The 23,078-nt window shown below is 37.6% G+C and overlaps 2 protein-coding genes across 4 annotated transcripts in view; one reads left to right on the top strand and one right to left on the bottom strand.

The window, feature by feature from the left end:
* Nucleotides 1–6,057, bottom strand: part of fgf7 (fibroblast growth factor 7) — a 64,434-nt gene extending 58,377 nt beyond the window's left edge. The window contains exons 1-2 of one of the 3 annotated variants that reach the window (XM_073033096.1): nucleotides 5,766–6,057; nucleotides 4,575–4,790 (exon numbers count right to left, since the gene is read on the bottom strand). In XM_073033096.1, coding sequence (XP_072889197.1) covers nucleotides 4,575–4,790; nucleotides 5,766–5,808 — 259 coding nt within the window. In that variant the 5' untranslated portion in view covers nucleotides 5,809–6,057. Of the gene's footprint in view, nucleotides 1–4,574; nucleotides 5,181–5,765 lie in introns of all 3 variants that reach the window. The other 2 variants (XM_073033095.1, XM_073033094.1) reach the window with 2 other exon arrangements.
* Nucleotides 1–23,078, top strand: part of LOC140718674 (protein FAM227B-like) — a 162,180-nt gene that overhangs the window by 117,420 nt on the left and 21,682 nt on the right. The gene's annotated exons all lie outside the window — the stretch shown is intronic.

Genomic DNA, 23,078 nt, shown 5'->3' with positions numbered 1-23,078 from the left:
TAAGGTTAAGGGAATGCAGCCTTTGTATCAAAAGGAAGGGAGATTGGGAGGGGTGGGGGTGTGGTGATAGAAACTATAGCTGTGCAATACACTGGTTAGCTCAAAGTAGTTCAAGGCACGACATTTTAGGAGGACTAGATTGTTTTTTGGATGGAGTCCAAAACTTAAATTAACATTTCTGATGGGCAGGAACTCTAGGGTTAGGCAGGGAGACGTAGTCTAATAATTAAAGCCAGGTCTTTTGGAAGTGGTTGAGAAAACATTTATACAATTAATACTTGCTTCCACAAATGTAATTGACTGTCAGTTAGTCTTTCAAATTGACAGTTTGATAGGTAGTTGGTGACTTGGGGAAAAAGGCAAATATATGGATTAAGGTCATAGATCAGCCACCATCTCATTAAATGGCTGGGAGGATTAAACAGCCAGTTTATCTTCCTGTGTTTTTTTTTTGTTGGAATCATAATTGGATATGTATTTCAATGACACCATTAATAGAATCTGGTTGGCAGATGCCTTTCCAAATATTTTGTGTAACTGCTTTGCACACTACTAATAGAAAATGCTACTTTGTCACTTCCACTGTTCTCTGAGGATTTGAGAAAATTGACGTAATTTGACCAGATAGTCTGTCATTTATTAAATCTTGATTAAAACAACAGCACAGAAGTTTCTGGCATTTGACATACATTTTTATACTTCTGCCATGATCACAACATATCCACTTTTCTGTATATTCTGTATATTCAGTTTTCTGTATATTCAGATCATCTATGTTAAATTTGACAGGGAAATTATCATGTATACAGGTGTCACAGTACTGACACTTGGAACTCTGTGCATTTTACACAGAGATTCAAGTATAATGTTATTATTTCCTTACTACACAAAGATTAGGGAAGAACAAATTAGTGCATCAGAAATCTGTAATGTGTGCATTGGGTAGTATGGTATCAAGCACAAAATGCTGGAGTAACTTAGCAGGTCAGGCAGCATTTATGGAGAAAAATAAACAGTCAACGTTTCGAGCCGAGACCCTTCATATAGGTCCTGATAAAGGGTCTCAGCTCAAAGCATCGACTGTTTATTCCTCACCATAAATGCTAATTGGCATGCAGATTTCCTCCAGCATGTTGTGTGCGTTATTCTGCATTTCCAGCAGCTGCACAATCTCTTGGTGTTTTGGTTAACATGGTGCAATTTTTCCTTATTGCAGTGTTCCTAACTTTCCCAGTTGTTATTCATTCCTGTTATATAGAACAATAATAAAGTCACCCGCAAACCAGATTGTGGGTTAGGGATTATAGTGCTCACTGCATTTTTATTCCTGTTATGTATGTTATAACATTAAAAATGCATGACAAATGTACTATTTTAAAACTAGAAACCCAGACGGATAATTTTTAGTATTTTCTAAATTAAAGACATCTGCATTGTTCCATTGGCTTCTGTATGTTTCTTCTTTTGAGATGATTATGTCGTGCACCCATTGTTGATATGGCTATTGATTCATGAATATCTCACTGTACTGAAAACAGAAACAATGTCAGGAAGCCCAGTAATTTAAATGGTATTGCTCTTTTATCCTTGCTAAAAAATACAAATAAAACAAATGTTTGTTGCAAATTTCTTGCAGCCCCCCAAACCATGTTAGACTTTCTATGCTATATTTCCATGGGTAGGAATTCCTTGCCAATGTGATCATCTTCCTTTCATGTATGTTCAGACAATTTGAGAAGCCAGCTTATTTTACCACAGGGCCAACTGAGTCCTTGTACAATGCCAGAAATATGTTTTCTAGAAGAAGTCACACGATAACAATCAGATGGTGAACTTTGGCTGATTTTCATTCTGCTTAGCCTAAGCACTGAAACTAATTCAAACAACCCAGTCACAGACCTGGATGAGATTAGCTCACTGAGTGTTCAATACTGATCTAATTATCCAGGACCTCCTGATTTGTGTATCTTATTATTGTAGTTAATGATGGCATTATCTAATCTGCCAGAGAAGAGATGCCAACGTTGAATTTTAATAGATCGTTTTTCATTGCCATTAAGTTCAGGGACAGCAAGGTGAACAAAATTATTAAACTGGTTCAATGAATTGCTCACAGGCCTTCATGCCGTTGTAATCACAGAAAGTTTTTGAGGATTTAGTAGTTGCAAAAACTCTGTAGCCTGTGCAGTATTTTAATTTTACCTGGAGTCGATACTGGATCTAAGCCGTTGATTTCGGCATAAAATTAGCATTCTACCTTGCTGTTACACCGAAGCAAAATAAAAGAGAATTTCCACTGATATTAAACAAATATCTGACAATTGATGATTTTGGCTAACATTTGCTGTTCTTAACTGAGAGACCAATTGGATTAGTTGCAATTCCTTACTTTTTATGTCTTTGTGCCCGATGAACAGAAGAAATGTTGAGCTAAGGAAAAAGGGTTTCCTTGCTTCCTGTACTCAAGTATGTCTCCTAGTGGGTTTCATAAGGAACTGGTAACATTCTTAGGAATTGTTAAACCTCAAGCATTCAACCTTGCCAAGTGCAGAGGGGAGACTGGGGTTAGGGAGAATAATTTGAGAAAAAGATTATAATGAGGTGGATCAATGTTACAGATGAACTGTAATGTCATGCAATAGTAGTGCAAGAGCTGCAAGTTGATTAGTTTATTGGTCACAATTATTTGGGCTACTTTTACCCCTTGTAATTTGCATCTTTATATGCCAGCACTGTCAACTTCTTAAACAGATGTGATTTATTTTCCACCATCTAACTTAATGATTTACTATTAATGTTTCATAATATTCAAAATTAAAAGTAAATTTATTATCAAAAGTGTATATATGTTACTGTATGCCATCTTGAGATTCATTTACTTGCAGGAATTTACAGGAAAAAATACAATAAAATTATACATAAAGGTTGACAAACAACCATTATGCAAAAGAAGACAAATTGTGCAAATTAAGTAAATATATATATAAAATAATACTGAGAACATGAGTTGTAAAGAGTCCTTGAAAGTGAGTCTGTAGGTAATAGAATCAGTTCAGAGTAATGTGATTGAAGATGTCCATTCCAGTTCAGGAGCTTGATGATTGTAGAGTGATGACTGTTCCTGAACTTGGTGATTTGGAAACTAAGGCTTCTATACTTCCTCCCCAATGGTACTAACAGGAACTGGGTATGGCCTGGATGGTGGGGGGTCTTTGATGATGGATGCTGCTTTCTTGTGGCTGCACTGTATGCAAATGTACTCAATAGTAGGGAGGGCTTTTACTGTAATGTTCCAAGCTGTTTCAATCATATTCTCTAATCTTTTCCATTCCTGGGCGTTGTTGTTTCCATACCAGGCCATGATGCAACCAGTTAGGATACTCTCCACTGGGCATCTGTAAACATTTTGGTGACATGCCGCAAACTTCTAAGAAAGTAGAGGCACTCTCATTCCTTCTCAGTGATGACACTTGTGTGCTGGTTCCAGGACAGATCCTCTGATCTGTTAACCAAGGAAGTTAAAGCTACTGACCCTCTCCACCATTAATAAATTAATAGTGTCTTTATATATTGTTTCAATGTTAATGGGTAAAGTATGTTTTATTTAGCTATCAAATCAATTATTTTGTTTCTTTGAAATAATGTATTTGACTTTGTTGCTGCATTAATAAAGCTCCATTTGGTTTTAAAAGCTGTTGCGTTATACTTGTGATCCATCACAAGATGTTAAAAGGTGTAATCTATGTTGTTGAGTAATCACATCTCCACCTTGCTGCACTTATAGCAATAACAATACCTGTTTTTCCTAATCTGGCAGTGTTTCAAAAAGCTATAAACCTAGGAAGGGTATTTCTGTAAATCATTCCTTTTTTTAATTAAAGCAATTCTAGAGTTGTTGAAACTTGGTTCTCTTACAACCTTCTCAAAAATCAATCTTACTAACCATCTTTAGACCATGCCAGAATAATGCTCCAGTATATGTATAATGTTATTTAAGCAATTTACACATTGGGAATAACCATTTCTGAACTGTAATCTAACTTGAGTAAAATCAAAATGTTTTCAAAGGAATGTATTTAGAATGCCAAGTTGTAAAGATACAATGAATTGGCATGTAGATTATTTTACTGTATATTTCTTGTTTACAAAATCTACTGTTAAAAGCAATACAATCTGAGGCAAAAGGAATTGTCAGACAAACCCACTTTCCCGGTAATTCACTCTTCAAATGTCCACACGTGAAAAACAGATAACTCTAATGATTTTTACTTTGGTCTAAAGTGTTATCTGATATCTCTGTTCCTTGTCAGTTTGAATAAAAGGGATAATTTCTGCAAACGTTTACCAGCTGTCAACTAATACATTAGCAAAACTAAAATATGCTGGTTATGTATCACTAAGAGGTACACATTTTTAAAAAAAAATGAGTACCAGATGTTTTAAGCTCATATAAATGATTTGGGATAGATTGTCAATTTGCTTTATAAAGCCTAGTAAACTTGAAATTGTGCACTCATTTGATTTGCTAAAGCCTTTAGTGTGTGTCTTTCCAAACTAATTAAAGTATTACTTACAGTAATTGCAGCTGGGATTAACTGTGCCTTTGATTTTTCCCTTTTTATCAATCCTCAGATAAAATTGTGTTCGACAGAAAAGTTTCCGTATTCTTACATCTCCACCTTCCATGTAGTCGTAACTTCTGGTGTGCCGTTCAGGACTGGTGGAACAGTTCACACTTGCAGCTAGTTGGTCTGGAATCATGTCATTGCAAGCGATAGACACATTTCCTGCTAGAAGGATACAATGAAAGTATAGTCTGTACAACAAAATTGGCAGGATCCATGTTTGCATCCATTTGCGCATTATAGTGCACTGCTCTGGGTTCTCATGAATGACATACTGCAATTTAAATTTTGAATCAGATGAATGCTGTTAGTTTAGGGTCTCAGCTTCTGCCTGGACTCCGTGACCTTGGATCTCTTTTATTTGTGGCATAGCACTTTAGAATGTGTGTAATTTTTCCTGAGAAAGTTTATGGTGCTGAGCCAGAGTTTCTTCTCAGAAGTGATGCACTGACAATTTCCGCTATAAACAATTCAGTTTGTAGTACTCTTGAATCTCTTGATCTTCTTTGCTATTAGTATTTTCCTTTTGTACAGAGAGGTTTGACGATAATAAAGCTGCAAGCAGAAGTATCACTTAACTTTAACAAGCCATTACAGTCAGCTGTTACAAATAAATTACAACCATAGCAACAAGCTTGGAGGTGTATACCAATTTTTTTTAAAAAAAGCTCCAGTTAGTTGCCAGTTCCTGCTTTAAAAAAATATGTAAAGCCAAAAAGTAGAATATGTATCTTGTTTTCAAAATGTCTATAATTTTAGTCTTTTACATACATAATTTTAAAAGTGTGATGTTTGTAGCATAAAATTAGTTCTACATTACTATTCCACTGAAATTTTAACTGCTCCGCTAAACCCTGTTGCTTAATTAATTCCCCAAGCTTCTGTACACTTGTCATACTGTATGCATTCATTCAAAAGTAATCACGACATATTTTATGTGGTAAACCAAATGCTTTCTATGGAACTTCCCGTGTTTCCTATGCAGAATTTTTGTTTCGCTGTCTAGACTGGCTGGAAGCATTCACAACTACCTCAATGTCAAATACACATGTTTAATCTAAGCCAGTTTAATTCAAAAATTCTCATGTCAATTGTAGAAATTAAGTATAACAATAGATGATTTGTGATTTAAAAACTTACTTTTGTTTATGTTGAAGACAATTTGTGCACAGAAAATATCCATTGTTTTCTCCACTCACATCATCAGCTTGTGTGTCATTGTGGATTATATCCCAGTCCAGGAAGATTCCAGCAGAATCATAATTGTTTCCATAAATCAAGTGTTAACATGGGAGGGATTTTCTGGGCATCATGAGCCTGTTGTTGTGCAGTTCTGTTCAATAAATGCCTTTCCCTGACCTCACTTGGAAGTAATTAGATCTTAGCCAGTCAGCTGTCAGTTGGCTGCACGAACAAAGAAAAAAAGTGAGGTTCCCTTTGTCAGATGTCCACATGGTCATCAGAGGGAGCTATGAACTTGGAGAGGGCTTTCTTATTTCCACACGATGTCACTATTCTTTATTCTCTGCTCAGTAATTCCAATCTGCTGCAATCATGGGAGAAAAAAATGTGCTCTGTTTCTTTAGATATGTTACCATCTGCAGGGAAAAAAAACAGAATTCAAGAGCGAGTTAACATAAAACACACATTTTCTTTTGTACTCATTGTGTTTTGGGAAATGGATCAGCCACTAAAGATAATTGGGTTACCTTGTTACAATAAGTTGAAAAATGTAAAATTTAACCTGTGCTAAAATAATTGAAAATCTTATTTAAATAGTCTATTACTATTTGCTTTGGTACCGTAATTTTAAAATATTTCCCTCTGTCAAGCAATATAGCACCTAAGGGGAGTGAACTACCTCTGGCTGCTCTTTCTAATCGGAATTCTGAATACTCCATATAATGCCTATTGGCATATGTGGAGGTTTCTAATACAGTGCCTTGAAAAAGTATTCAGCCACCACAACAATTTTCGCATTTTACTGTCTCGTTTTATAAATTTAAAATGTATTAAAGTGTGACTTTTTGAGCTAATCTAAAAAAAATTGTTCATCATGTCAAATCAAAAGAAAAATTCAGAATCCTGTCAACAATTTACTAAAAATTAAAAACCAAAATTTTGAGGTTGACGAAGTATTCATCCCTTTGTAAGTACTCTGCTAACTTTCCATAGGTGTAATACTGTTTATTACTTTACTAACTTATCCAATTTGTTGATGTAGAAAATTGAAGGATCACCTAATTTCAATGAATTCATAAGAATAAATACCTCCTCTCTCTGTAAGGTACAACAGTGTGGTAGATTTTCAACAGACCAAATTGTAGACAAGAGCATTTGAGACAAGTCAGGAAAATGATAATAGAAAAGAACAAGTATGGGGAAGGATACAAGACCAACTCAAAGACACTGAACATACCTCAGAGCTCAGTAAAGTTCATTGTTAACAATTGGAAAAATATGAAACTGCAGCCACATTGCCTAGATCAGGCCCTGTTGAAGAGAGGCAAGGAAAGTATAAGAAAGCTAAAGAAAAAGTATATCCTTGCCCATAAAGACCTGGCAAAGTGTCACTTAGAAGATACTGTAAACATATGGAAGAAGGTCTTGTGGTGAGATGAGACCGAAGTGGAACTTTTTAGCCTCAACATTAAGCAGTACATGTGGCACAAATCTGATACTGTGCATCAGCTAGGTAACTCTATCCCCAATGTGCGTATGGTGGAGGAAGCATCATGTAATGGGATGTTTTCAGCAGCAGGGCCAGGAAATATGATCGGGATTGATGGGAGGATGAACACTGCTAAATACAAAGAGATCCTGGATAAAAACCTACTAGCTTCTGCTAGAAAGCTTAAACTGGGGAGGAAGTTTGTATTTCAGCAGGACAACAACTCAAAGCACACAGACAGAAAAACCATGGATTGGCTTCAAATGAAGAACTTTGATGTCCTTGAGTGACCTAGTCAAAGTCCTGAGACAATTGGACATCTCTGTCAAGACCCCAAAATTGCTGTCCACTGACACTCCCCAACTAACCTGGCACAGCTTGAGCAATTTTGGAAGAAGGAATGGGCAAATCTTGCTCCGTCACATTATGCAAAGCTAATAGAGACATCCAAAAAAGACTACTGCGTCAGGTGGTTCAACTAAGCACTGTGCAAAGGTGCTGGGGGCAGCAAATATATTTGAACTGCTGAAATTTCAGTGTTTGAAGTTTTAGTTCTTAATGCTTTATAATTTTCCCTGAATTTTGGGCTCTACTGTGAAAAAGGAGCATGTGATTCACAAATAAAAATTTTCAGCTAAATTAATCTAAGTCTCTAGTTGTGATGCTTTTTTATGTGAACAAAAGGGTTGGAGCTGAATACTTTTCCAAGGCACTGTGGGGGAAAAGAGATTTGTCTTTTTCATGTTCTAATCCTTTTGATGGTGGACAGTTATTACAACTTTGGATTGATCTTGCATATTGCTGGAAAATTCAGTTGGAGAGCCAACCACTAATCTGAATTTTAAATTATAAGCCTCTACAATAAGTTATGGAAGTGGTTTTATGAATATGAAAAACAAGAACTCATAAATATAGTTATCATAAATGAGTTATGTGCTTTCATACGAAGGAAAAATGTCTGGTATTATTCATTGGACTACAGTTTCTATGGATATTTAGTTCCAGGTAGGATCAAAAGTAACTAAATTAATTGAAAGCCATGGTAAGTTATTAGGTACAAAGAATATGTACATAATTAGCAAGCCATCTTGCAGAATGGCATCTTCTTTCATGGCTTACACATTTAATCTAATTAGTACAATGTTTTTTTTTTAAAAAGCTAACTTTATTTCATATCCAAGAAAATGAATTGGTCAGCTATATATAGTAAAAAGTTGATGATAGAAGTATTAGTTTATATATCTGTAAAGAGCAGTTTCCAGCAGAGTAGCACGTACTTTATCACCATTATATTTCATCACTTGATAAATGCAAAACTTTCCTATTATAAATTTATTTTCATATCTATCCCACTGCAGAAGAGCAGTAAGTCATTTACCAGTCCATAAATATTTCCAGAGATATCATTATGAACTACATGTACTTGAAGGTACCACTGAGTAATGGTACACATTTTTTTCTTTCACTTACAAATTTGCTCCCCTTTTCTCAGGATAACCCAAGCCAGTACATTTAACCTCTAGAACCTATGTTTAATTTCTAATGTATCACTTGCCTCTATTCCTTCAGATAGCTTCATGGGAGGTGGATTAAGTTGATGAACAATTAGTAGTCTGCAATAATACCTTTATTACAAGATAACTTTGGATCACCAAAGCCCCTTCTTGTTTGCTGTTATAACACAAATAGTTAAATAATGATAATTAAATAATACTTTGTAGATCAATCAATAACTCCAAGCATTGCTGACGTTCACACTTGGCAGAAGTTAGTGGGTGAATTTTGGAATCTCTTCACTTATGAACTTGGTCAAAGACTGAAGAGTTCATGAGTGTCTCACATTGGATGAGGAAAGTAACTTGAGTATTCAAAACCATCTCATATTATGATTTTAAATTTTCTTCTGTAGAAGTGTAAAAGACACAGACTGAAATATTATAATTAGTTTTTGAGTATGAGAAATTGGGTGAAATCTGAATTAGGAGAAATATGAGATAAAATAAAGTGTTGGAAAGCATAATGCATGAAGTGTGGTAAATAGGGGAGGAGGCTGCATTTGCAAACTACATGAGAAAATGCTGTTGTTAAGTTGTCTCCTGGAATGGTGAGATGGCCATTTGGGGATGTTGGTCTATATTTTCTGAAGTTTTATAGGAATGACATGCATTCTAATTGAAAGATTTCAAGATTCTTTGGAATCCTCTAAAGTGGATGCTTCCCTTGATGGAGGACTCTATAATGAGGGGGACATAGTCAAAGGATAAGAGGTCAGGAGGATAAGCAAATTTTCTTCCTTGACGTTTGTCAACACTTGGAATTATCTACCTCATTAGGGCAGCAATTGCTGACTCACTAAGTGTGTTGATCTTTGAATGGTAAAGAAATTAAAGATTACAGGAATTGGGCAGAAAAGCAGAGTTGAGGCCATTGGTCAAATCAATTATGATCCTCCTTAGACTTGTGAGTGGTACTAAAGATCTACATAGAGTATAATTTTGTTTTTTTGTCTTCAGTAGAAAAATGACTTATCCACAACTCTACGCTGGTAAAATAACCATAGTTCTGGGAAATGTGGTAGAAACGCCTAATAAGGACATTTTAATGGTTATTTGCATAAGAATGGCCTAATAAAGGAAAGTCAATATTGATTTATTGAAGATAAATCATGTTTACCTATCTATTTTTATTTTTGATAAGGTCATAGAAAAGGTTAATTAAATGCAACATAATAAACTTATAAACAAAACTGGATCTAAAGGAATATAAAGCAGTAACAATATGGATGTAATAGGATATGCAATGGCTTATGACAGGAACCAAGAGTGATGGTGAAGAAATATTTCACAGATTCAAGGCATATGCTGTCTTCTGTTCCCTAAGATTCGATGCTAAAAAGTGAATGATAAACCACTTTCTTGAACTGCTACAGTCTTCCTGGTATGAGTATTCCCTATTACAGAAGCCATTCTTTGCCCATTTTGTTTGCCCTTATACACTGAAGTCAATGAGCATCAAGGGAAAACCATTATATTGGTCGTACAAAGGAAAGTGGTTGTCTTTTTGAAGGCCAGTTATCTCAGCCTCAAATATTGCTCGAGGACACAGTGCTGTATCCCAACCCATGCCATCTTCACTTGCTTCAATAATGATTGTGCTAATACTCAATTCAATTTGCAACACATTAGCTAAACATAGTCCATCAAGATTTAGGAAATGTTCAGACATGGGCAGGTTAGTGGTAAGGAACATTCACACCAATGACCATCTCCAACAAAAGTACATATCCTTGATATTTAATAACATTATTATTGATGCACCATCAATAACTCACTCTGAGATGTAAGAAGCGAGATATCGGCTTTTATTGACTGGAAGAATGAACAACACTACATCCTGGAGAATGAGGCCGGGCTCAGGCCTCAATCGCCTTTATACAGGGGTCTGTGGGAGGAGCCACAGGAGCAGTCAGCAGAGGTCTGTGGGAGGAGCCACAGGAGCAGTCCAGACAGGTATATGTAGTTCACCACAACTATCAGCAGACCTTTCAGTACTCTAATATTGTGTGAATGAGTAATTTATGATTTGGAGGGTTATGAGGTGCTTTGGAAAACTGGGATTAGCAAAAAGGATGCTGTGGTTGGCTGGGTTTGATTTATCTCCTAGCACCCAAAAACATTTCACCAACTAATTTCATGAAAGAGAGTATAGCAGAATATTCTCCATCTCAAACAACACTTATGAACTCCAACACTTTCCAAGACAACACAATCAGCTTGATTGCTACCCCATTCACATGCATTCCCTTCACCATTGGCATTATGGCTGCAGTGCATACTGTCCATTAAAAACACTGCCTTGACTCTTTCAATAGCACCTTCAGAGCCCTCTACCACCAAGCAGAAGAAGGACTTCAGACACTTGGTAAAACAACCACCTGTATGTTCTCCGAGTTGTCCCCATTCTGATTTAGAAAAAAATTTCTATTCCTCCTTTGTCACTCTCTCTCCATCAGCATTTGCTCCCCAAAGGTATGGTAGTAGATCTAGGTGGCTACAACTTTCTGAAAAGTGAAATAAAAATGAAGCTGCTCCAAGTTGAGATACCAAGTCTCTAATAACTTTATTTATGTATGCCATTTATCCTGATGAATTTCTGGTCAGTGGTGACCCCGAGGATGATGATGGTTGACAACAGTAATAATATCTGCCGTATCAAAGAAAGATATTGTTAAGATAAACATATTGTTTATATTGGAAGCATGAATATTGTAGACCATTTCTCAGCTTATGGCTAGATATTGCATCATTGCTAGCCACTTGAGCCACGCAAGAGCGCCATTTATTAGCCTATGTCTGAGTGCTGAGTATCTTTTTATGATGAGCTGTAAAACAGTATTGAAATTATGTAATAATTTGTTAACATCCAAACTTCTAATCTTATGGTGGAAGGAAGGTCATTGATAAAGCAACTGCACCTAGTTTTATGCCTAGGGCACTGTCTTGGGTACCTCTACAGGGATGACCTGAGATGATTGTCTTGTAACAAGTAGGTTTTGGAGTGTTTTCCCTTTAAGCCCTTTGATTTTTAATCTTACCAAGGCCCCATGTTGCTATATTCTGTTAAATACTGCTTTTCTGTCAAGGGTTGTTACTATAACCTCACTATTAGAATTTTTTTCTCTTGGATCTAAGGCTATGCTGAGATCTGGAGCCAAATGGCACTGGTGAAACCCAAACTGGATTCCCAATGGATTAGATGCTTCCCTATTCCATAATGGAAAACTGACTGAAAGAAATATAGGCACTTTTTATTAATACATTGTATTTCAGTTACATCACTCTTTGTACTGTACGTAATACATCAGAATTCTCAGTACAAACTTCACATATATCAATTTTTCTTTCTGTATCAAGCTTGGATTGAGAATCAGCATGAAATATGGAAATGATCTTCCCGTTACTGACATATTAGAGTCAAAATCATCCCATTAATTATTGTATTCTATCCAAAGTATGCATGAACTTCAGAGAAATTGAGATTTTTGGTGGATTAAATCATTGAAAAAGTTCAATGACTAAAGCTATCTATTACATTGTTACAATTTTAGCAACACATCAAACCATGAAGTAGTCGATACAAATCAACTTAAAGGAATATTAACAATTTTACACCTCAGCTGAAATTCTTGTTCATTTGGGTTTTAGATAATTCACTAACTCTAATGTTAAATAGTGCATCAAAATAAAATTGTAAATATTTTGTATTTTCCTAACCTGAAATTAGAATTCTTGTACCAATGATAAATTGAGCCAGCCAGACAATTTTCTCAGTGGCCATTACTCAGAGTCAGAGAATAATACAGCACAGATTCAGATCCTTTGGCCCAGTTGGTCCAGTCAACTCTAGTATCTTCCCTGCTAGTCCTAGATTCCCCGTTTGTCCCATAATACTTCAAGCCCCTCCACTCCATGCACCACAAAATCCTTGTTAAGTGTTGAAATTTTATCCACCTGACACTTCCACTGGCAGCTCAGTCCAGGTACTCACTACCCTCTGTGTAAAGGAATTATCTCTTAGATTTCTTTTAACTCTGTCTCATTCTATCTTGTACCTCTAGTGAAGGAGTCCCCCAACTCTGGATAATATTCCATGGCCCTCGGGATTTTACAAACTTTTATGAGGTCACCCAACACCCTTCTGTGCTCCAGAAAGTAAAGATCCAGTGTGACCAACCTCTCCCTATAATTCAGGCCTCGATTCGGAGAATGGCCATGAACCCTCGCCCTCTGCTTCCTATCTCTGAACTTTCTGAATCTATCTTGCTTGCTCCCCCTGAATCCAATGCGACTTAGCCTTCCAGATCAGTCTGCCATGTAGGACCTTGTCAAATGCCTTCCTAAAGTTCATATAACAATATCCATTGCCCTAACTTCATATAACCTCTCAGTTATCTGTTCAAACAACTCCAAAAGATTTGTCAGACATCACCACCCATGCACAAAACCATGCTGACTATTCTTGATCAGGCCTTGACTTCAGATGAACCAACCCCCTCTGCGAATCCATGGGGAGAGTTAAGTGTGCCAAGTTCCTGGAAGTTCTCATCACAGATGACCTCACCTGGTCCCTTAATATCATCTCCCTGAACAAAAATGCACAGAAGCACCTCCACTTCCTAAGAAGATTGAGGCAAGCAAGGCTGCCCACCACACCCCCCCCCCCCAATCTTACTGTGTTTAACAGGAGCACCATTGAGAGTATCCTGAGAAGTTGCATCTCCATTGGGTAAGGAAGTAATTGAGCATCAGACCAGAAGTCCCTACAAGGATTATGATAACAGCCGAGAGGATCATAGGGGCCTTCGTACCATCCTCTGGGGACAGTTATCAGGAATGCTGCGTACACAGAGTCCTTAGTATTACTAAGGATCCCACCAATCCATTTGGTTTTCTACCATCAGGCTGGAGACACCGAAGCATAAAAACAAGAATGGTCAGGAGGAGAAACAGTTTCTTCTCCCAAGCCATTAGGCTTCTGAACTCCCTACACGTCGCATTCAAAGTGTCACTGGTTAATCTGTACCTTACAATATTTAGTATTAATGCACTTTAGTTTGTTATTTATGTGCAATTCATTTGTAGATTTTATCTTTGCCTTCGTAAGTTATCATGTGTTTTGTGTGTTATGTGTACTACTGTGCTATACACCTTGGTTCAGAGAAAGGTCTCATTTCTATATGTATTATATGGTTATATACATGTATATAGTTAAATGACATAAACTTGCCTTGACTATCCAAAACTATTCAATAGGGTTAAAGCAGCAGGGTAGTATCAGCTCACTTGGATTCTAACTTAAAAATAAAAATCAGTTTGCTTTCTTCCATTCTGGACAATGCCTGATTTAGGACCATAAGAAATATGAGCAGAATTAGGACTTTTGGCCCATCAAGTCTGCTTTGCCAATCCATCATGACTGATCCAATTTTTCTCTCAGCCCCAATCTCCTGCCTTTTTCCCATATCCTTTCAAGCCCTAACCAATCAAGAATCTATCAAACTCTGCCATAAATATACCCAATGATTGACCTCCACAACCATGTGTGGCAATGAATTCCACAGATTCATCACTCTCTGGCTAAAGAAAACTCTCCTCATTTTTGTTCTAAACGGATGCCCCTTTATTCTGATGTTCTGTCCTCAAGCCTGAGACTCCTTCCTCATAGGAAACATCCTCTGCATATCCACACTGTTGAGGCCTTTCAACATTCGATAGGCTTCAATAAAATCCACCTTCTTTCTTCTGAATTCCAGTGAGTATAGGGCCAGAGTCATCAAACAGTCCTCATATGGTAAGCCTTACAGTCCTGGAGTCATTTTCATAAACCTCCTTTGAACCTTCTCCAATATCAGCATAGCCTTTCTTAGCTAAAAGGCCAAAAATTGCTCACAATACTCCATATGAGGCCTCACCAATGCCATATAAAGCCTCAACATTACATCCTTGCTTTTATACTCTAGACCTCTTGAAATGAATGCTAAAAATGCATTAGCCTTCCTCACCACCAGCTCGACTTGGCAAATTAATCTTCAGGGAATCCTGCATGAGGACTCCCAAGTCCCTCTGCATCTCAGATTTTTGAATATTTTTCTCCATTTAGAAAATAATCTATGCTTTTATTTCTTCTACCAAAGTGCATGACCAAACAATTCCCAACACTATATTCCATCTGCCACTTCTTTAAGCCTAGACATTCTCCAGATCTGTCTAAGTCCTTCTGTAGCCTCTCTTCTTCCTCAACACTACCTGCCCCTCTATCTATCTTCGTATCATCCGCAAACTTGCCCACAAAGCCATCAATTCCATCATCCAAAACATCAACATAAAATATAAAAAGAAGTGGTCCTAACACACAACCCTGTGGAACGCCACTAGTTAGCAGCAGCCAACCAGAAAAGGCTCCCTTTATTCCCACTCTTTGCCTTCTGCCAATCAATCAACCAATCATCTATTTGTACTAGTACCTTTCCTGTAATACATGTGCTCTTAGCTTGTATAGCATGTATGGCACCCTGTCAAAGTTAGTTCCTCCCTGTGCCTTCAGCATTTGCCTGTTTTACGAGGTTGACTTGTTAGCTCAACACTCAACTCAGCATGGAGCACCTTGTTGAAGGCCTTCTGAAAACCCAAGTACACAATATCCACCAATTCTCCTTTGTCTATCCTGCTTGTTATTTCTTCCAAGAGTTCCAACAGATATGTCAGGCAAGATTTTCCCTTAAGGAAACCATGCTGACTTCAGTCTATTTTATCATGTGCCTCCAAGTGCCCTGAAACCAAGAGGAAAGCCCTTAACTCCGAGTGGAGTCATCGGGATGACATTATGACGGCATTTTTTTTGCAGGCTTTCTTATTTTTATGAGGCCGAGTTGCTAGCTCGACGCTCAACCCAGCACGGATGGGAAGCGTGCAAGGGGGCCGGCCGGATTCGAACCGAGGAGCCTTCGCTCCGAAGTCTGGCGCTGATGCCACTACACCAGCAGCCAGCCAGTCTGGAAGAAATAAGCAGGAGGAAAAATCATTTTAACAGCTTTGAGAAACACAGGTCTAATGTTAATATTTGTTTTCTCAATGCTGCACTTATGACATGCAATAATCACAAACTACTCCAAAAATGATCCCAAAATGTTAGATCCTTATAGGTGTCTTTACAACTTGCTTTTCATTGAGTGGTCAGATTGTTAAAACAGCTTTCTATCCTTTTCTGTTTGATGTCAACAGGAATCACAAGAGCTAGCTCAAAAGTTATATCAAATAGATAAAAGGCATTTTATGAGGAAGGAAATATTTTTCAGCCTTGAAGTGTATTAAAGTGGGCAAATCCCCAAGTGAAACCGTTGACCTTATTGGAAGCCCTTGTGCTTCCAATGAGAGGCATTGATCTTGTGGAAAGTCAGAGGCTTTTTCCCAGGGCTGGTTACCACAAGAGGACACAGGTTTAAGGTGCTGGGGTGGGGAATAAGTACAGAGGAGATGTCAGGGGTAAATTTTTTACACAGAGTGGTGAGTGTGTGGAATGGGCTGCCAGCAACAGTGGTGGAGGCGGATACGATAGGGTCTTTTAAGAGAATTTTGGATAGGTACATAGAGCTTAGAAAAATAGAGGGCTATGGGTAAGCCTAGTAATTTCTAAGGTTGGGGCATGTTTGGCACAACTTTGTGGGCCGAAGGGCCTGTATTGTGCTGTAGGTCGTCTATGTTTCTATCCTTAGCCACTGGTGAAGTTCCAGAGGACTGGAGGGTTGCTAATGTTCTATTTTTCCTGAAGGATAGCTAGGACAGGCCAGTGAACTACAGGAAAGTGAGCCTGGCTTCAGTTGTAAGGAGGTTACTGAAAGGAGTCCAGAAGGACCATTACTTGGATAGTCAAGGTTTGATCAGGAATAGTCTGCATGATTTTGTGTGTGGGAGGTTGTGTCTGACAAATCTTTTGGAGGTTTTTGAAGAGGTAACTACAGGGAGAAATTAATGTAGGGCAGTGGATATTATCTATATGAACTTTAACAAGGCCTTTGACAATGTCCCACATGGTTGACTGATTTGGAAGGTTAAATTGGGATTCAGGGATAGCCAGCAAGGTGGATTCAGAAATGGTTCAACAATAGGAAGCAATTTGAAACTTTATTGTCCCCTTTCTGGACCTCTTAAGTGGAATGTGTAGCCAGGATCTGTAATGACACAGATGCAGTGTAATGGAAATCTTTTATAACAATAATGTAATTTGTATGATTTTGCTCTTACTATAAGATGGTTGGGAAGATTCCTACCTTTTCTGGCCTGTTACTTTCTTATCAGGGTCTGGCTGTATCAACATGTATGTACTATACCCATATAACTTTAGAGTCAAATTTCTGTCTGATTTCATATTGCACTAAAACTAGAACTACTGTACATTAGAGTAGAGCATTTTCTCAAGCACATGGTGAAGTGTAACTCCAGTCCCTGATTACTTTTTGTTATTATTATATGTCAAGATTATTTGGATGTTATGACTTCTTATTCCTTCTCACTAGTTAAAAAAACAAGAAAATTAAACAACTTGGTTAAGTACTAAAGCAGTCCTTTCCTGCATCAAATTCAATAGCAGTTTAAACTTGCCTAATACTGATCTATTAGATTAATTAGTCATTTTAAGAGGGCCATAGAAATTAAAGTAGGAAACTTTACTTCTACAGGGTATTAGTTAAATGTTAAGTTCCCCCAGAGACTAGTATGATATGAAGAATGTTTGAGACCAGAAATGTAATTGTGGGATTCAGCCTACTCTGCTCAAGGACAGTCCAGGGAATGTGGATACAGATATTTACACTTAATATCTCTACAGAAGGAAATATTTAATATCTCTATAGAAGGAGGCCATTTGACCCATTGACTCTATGTTGATTCTTCGAGCATTCTTAGTAGTTCCCATTCCTCTCTTATTTCTCTGCACTTTTGTAGAAATAATAAGAGCATGGACTATTTTTTTTTAAAGTGGAGAAAATCCTGTAAGCAGTTGCAAAGGGACTTGGGAATCCTTGGGCAGGATTCCCTAAAGGCTGACTTGCAGGTTTGTTTTATATAGGAGTAAAGTTAGGCCATTTTACCCATCATGTCTTCTCCGATATTTCATTTTGGCTGATCCAAGTTTCCTCTCAACCCCAATCACCTGCCTATTCCCTGTATCCTGTCATGCCCTGACCAATCAAGAATCTATCTACCTCTGCCTTAAAAATACATAAAGATTTGGCCTCCAGAGCTGCCTGTGGTAAAGAATTCCTCAGATTCACCACCCTCTGGCTAAAGAAATTCTTCCCCATCTCCACTGTAAAAGGATGCTGCTCTATTCTGAGGCTGTGCCCTCTGGTCTTAGACTCTCCCACCATAGGAAACGTCCTCTCCACATCCACTCTATCAAGGCCTTTCACCATTCAAATCACCTTCTGAATCCTAGTGAATACAGGCCCAGTGTCATCAGACACTCTTCATATGACAAGCCGTTCAGTCCTGGAATCATTTTTATGAAACTCCTTTGACCCTTCTCAGTGGTTAGGAAGGCAAATGCATAAATTCTGAGAGGACTGGAATATAAAAGCAAGGATCTAATACTGAGCCTTATAAGTCATTGGTCAGATCACACTGGGAGTATTGTGAGCAGTTTTGGGCCCCTTATCTAAGAAAAAATATTCTGGCATTGGAGATGGTCTGGAGGAAGTTTACCAGAATTATCCCATGAATGAAAGTGTTAACATATGAGGAGCGTTTGATGGCTCTGGGCCAGTACTTACTGGAGTTTAAAAGAATGGTGGGGTGGGGGAGGGGGGGGGGGAATCTCATTGAAATCTATCGAATATTGAAAATCCTAGATAGTGGATGTGGAGAGTATGTTTCCTACAGTGTAGGAATATAGGTCAAGAGGGCACAGCCTCAGAATTGAGGGATGTCCATTTAGAACAAAGAGAGAAAAATTTTTTACCCAGAAGGTGGTGAATCTGTGGAATTCATTGCTACAGACAGCTGTGTGGGTCAGTTTATTAGCATACTTAAGGCAGAGGTTGATGGGTTCTTGATTAATCTGGGTGTTAATGGTTACTGGGAGAAGGCAGGAGAATGTGGTAGAGGGGGATAATAAATCGGTAATGGTGGCATGGTGGCGTGGACTCGATCAGCTGATTGGCCTAAGTCTGCTCCTATGTCTTATGATGTTATGGTCTAAGAAGTAGCAAAGTGCTTTCATATATACCAGATCTACAGCTTCAAAGATAAAGACACTTCTAGGCCAAAAAAATGAAATTACGTTTTTAAATAGAAAAAGAGAAATTGTTGGATACAAAATAGGGCCACTAAGCCACCTTCTGTGCCTCTGCTGGTCAAAAAAAGGAGATACCCAATCGAATCCTACCTCCCAGCAATAGGTCTACAGCTTTTCATGTGCACATCCAGGTACTCTTTAAATCTATTGACAATGTCTATCTCTGCTATACCTACCACTCTCTAAATGAATTTTTTTTTTCTCTAGCCTCCTCATAAATTATTATCACCACAATTTAATTTCACCTTAATCTCCTTTGTTCCAATGAAGGCAATGCAACCTGTCCATTCTTTTCCTGGGGCTAAAATTTTCAAGTCATGGCAGCATTCTCATAGATATCTCAAGTGCGATCACGTCTTTCCTCCGATATTGTAACAAGACCAATAAACTTTTCTCAAGCTGTGGTCCACTAGCATTTTACACAAGTTCCAGCAGAACCTCCTTGGTCTTACTTTTCGGTCTCACTTAAAGACAAAAAGAATCCAAATGCCTTTTTAATCACCTGCTAGCTGTAGGGCAGGAGTTCCCAACCTTTCTTTATTCCAAGGACCAATACCATTAAGCAAGAGGTCTGTGAACTGAACCCCTGCTTTTGGGTACATGCTGCATGGTCATCTATTCTTCCACACCTCTCCCACTTACAGTGCCTTTTACCTTGTTCCCCAAGTGCCCTGCCTTGACTTCTCCAAGCTTTTCTACCAATTGGCTTCCCTGTCAAAACCACTAACAATTTTTGTATCACCTGCAAACTTCAATCTAAATGAGCAGCATATTACAAAGAGCAAGATTTGAATACTGAGCTGAATAGAAACTTACTAACCATAAGAGATTTTTAAAAAATACTGTATGATCTAGTATTTTTTTTAACAAATGCTTGAAAAGTTCATATGTCAGCTTTGGTTCAGTAAACCTTTTCATCTGGACTCAAACACAGAGTCCGGATGAAGGGTCTCAACCTGAAATGTCGAGTGTCCATTTCCTCCAGTACTTTTGTGTGTTGCTCCAGATCTCAGCATCTTCAGTTTCTGTGCTGTTCTGCTCTTATGATAACATACCGTAATATTTTCTTGATGCAAATGACACATTAGACCTTGAGCCATTTGTTTCTTGCAAGGCAGTTCCTAGACTAACATAACCGTAAGACACTGCATAAGTTAAAATAGTTGACAAATTTAAATCTTTCAAGAATGAATAAAACCATAAGCCATTTGGCCCATTGAGCCTGCTCCACCATTTCATCATGGCTGATCCATTTTCTTCTCAATCCCATTTGGGATTGTATTCCATGTGTTATCGCTATCATTTTTCTCCATTCTTGAATACACTTCTCTTTTTGTTTTTTTTTTCGCTGTTGCAGGGAATTCACTGTCAGGTTTACTCTTTTATCTCTATCAAGCTGTTTAGAGATCTAAATACATTTGCAGGAATGTGAACAGACATCTGTTGTTCTGTAGTTCAATTTATGTAACCTTATTTAGTGACTCTACTGACGTTGAAATCTCTTTCACAGATATAACCGTCTTGTTAACCATTGATACCAATGTACCCATTGCCCTTCCTCCATTGTTTAATTGCCCTTTCTATCTCATGAGAAAGCTGTAACCAGGAATGTTAAATTGATATTCCTACCCCCCTTTTAGCGATGTTTCAGTAATAACTGAAACATCATATTTTCATTTGTGCCTTCAGCTTGCCTGTTTTATTTGACGTTTTATGTCTATATAATTAACCAAAGCCAGATCTTTTCATTATCCATTTTTCTACCATTGCCTTCTAAACTGTCATGTGACTAAATTTAACTGAAATGTACAAACATTTGATACAATAAATAGGTTTGCTTTTTATATAGATGATATTCCTTCTGAATAGTGTGCCTGATTTAAAAAATGTTATATTGAGCAATTATTTTTCTTAGCTTCCTGAAAAACTATGAAAAATCACCTGTTCCTACTACTTACTTATCAAAAATGAAGTCAAGCATAACATCTGTGGGAGGCCCTTTGTTAGCCAAAGAAAAAAAATCTCTCTGTGTGAGCACTATAACATTTTGGGTAAGAATAAAGTACTGTGTCCAGGTAGCTAAAATGCCTGTCATTAGCTTGTCTATTTGCTAGGCTTTTCATCTAAGTAAACTATTTAGATCCTTCTAATGGTAACCTGTCTAAAGTCACCAGGGAGATAGATATTTTTGTGACCATTTTGGCACTGAACTTAAGACTGTTGCTTTGATGATATATTTCAATGATGAACCGAGTCCTTTAACTTCAAATAGCTGAACAAAGGTTGATTCAAACAGGAGTATTATATAATGTCTTTAAATTATCAATATCTCTTTATATTGCTAATTAAAAAAAGTAAGCCAAGTGTAGAATTTGACATTTAATAATGTATTCTTACCAATGTAAATGGTTAGTATAGCCCTTTGATTTTAAACTGGATAAATTCCAAGGTCAGATATCAGGCTTGCTTTAAAGAAGATTGAACTTACTGGTATTCAGAGACCTATACCACATGGAACTTTAAATGATTCAAACATAAAATTGCAAAATATTCAATATTAATTAGATTTCTTGAATATTATATAACATCCCTAAATTATCAATATCTCCTACAGCTAACTTGACCATACCAGCCTCTGCCCCCCAAAAAATGTTGGGTAAATGGTGATTCCTAAACATCCAAGCTGCCTGCTTGAATATGCTGAGCATGGTCCTAATACCAGAATTCTTTCCAAAACAAAGTTTTCTTCAAATGCTTATAAACAGGAAGCACATTAGCATAAAAGGAAGTAGTGCTGCTTTACAGCTCCAGTGACCATGCTGAAGACTGATGTTTGGTGCTGTCTGAGTGGAGAATGCATATTCAGCTCCTGACCATGTGGGTTTCCTCTGAGAGCTCTGGTTTTCTTCTACATCCCAAAGATGTACAGGCCCACTCTGGCCTCTTACCTCTTCTCATCTGCCTATCACTTCCCACTGGATCCCCTCCTCCTCCCCTTTCTCCTATGGTCCACAATCCTCCCTATCAGATTCCTTCCTCTCCAGTCCTTTACTTTTCCTACCACCCTCTCGCTATCCTCCTTCCCCTCCCCTACCTTTGTATTCTTACATCTTTCCCCTTCCTTTCTGGTCCTGAAGAAGGGTCTCAGCCTGAAACATTCATTTCCATAGATGCTGTCTGGTCTGTTGAGTTCCGCCGGAATGTTGTGTGTGTAAGCTGGTTGGTTATTTTACAAACGTTTGTAGATTACATATGGTGAAGTAAATTATTGCACATAGTCAGCATAATAAGTCACCAACTTAAAAGTCCTTTAGAATTATATATCAAAATAAGTCTCCATCAAAATAATCCCTCACTGAGTAGTAAAATGTAGTTTTCAGGTGATCAATTTCTAATTTCATCCAACTCAACTAACACAGCTTAGAAGTGTCATTTAAAAATACGGAAAACATAAGGGTTTAAAAAGAAAATTGCACTTACCTAGAATGTCTTGCTAAGCACACTGCAGCATCTAAAGTATAATGACTATTATAATATATGAAACGCATAGAGATTGATGTGATAATCAATGATGTTGGACTGGAGGCTAAAATTATGAAAGACAAACTTTTCAAAATGGTACTGAATGGTCTTTGATATCTCTCCAACATTGAGCTTCAGTTTAGTAGCTCATACACAAACCATCCAGTCTAGAAATTCTTGGAAGAACACACTGTACAGTAACTTTTTAAAGCACACTTCTGGATTTTCATTGTGGATAAGGCCAATGGTGCTGTGCATGCGACATCCACGGACCCCGACATGGGACCTAATTAAAAATTAAGCTTGCTTTGCTACATTGAGATATGTGAATCTTACTGAAACAATGCCTGGGATCTGAACCTGACTGGAACAATCCCATCCCACTATCAGGCTGACTAAACATCCTACCA

The sequence above is a fragment of the Hemitrygon akajei genome, chromosome 30 (genome assembly GCF_048418815.1).
Source record: "Hemitrygon akajei chromosome 30, sHemAka1.3, whole genome shotgun sequence".
Taxonomy (NCBI): Eukaryota; Metazoa; Chordata; class Chondrichthyes; order Myliobatiformes; family Dasyatidae; genus Hemitrygon; species Hemitrygon akajei.
The sequence above is the reverse complement of the archived record's forward strand: the minus strand, read 5'-3'. Positions and strand labels throughout refer to the sequence as shown.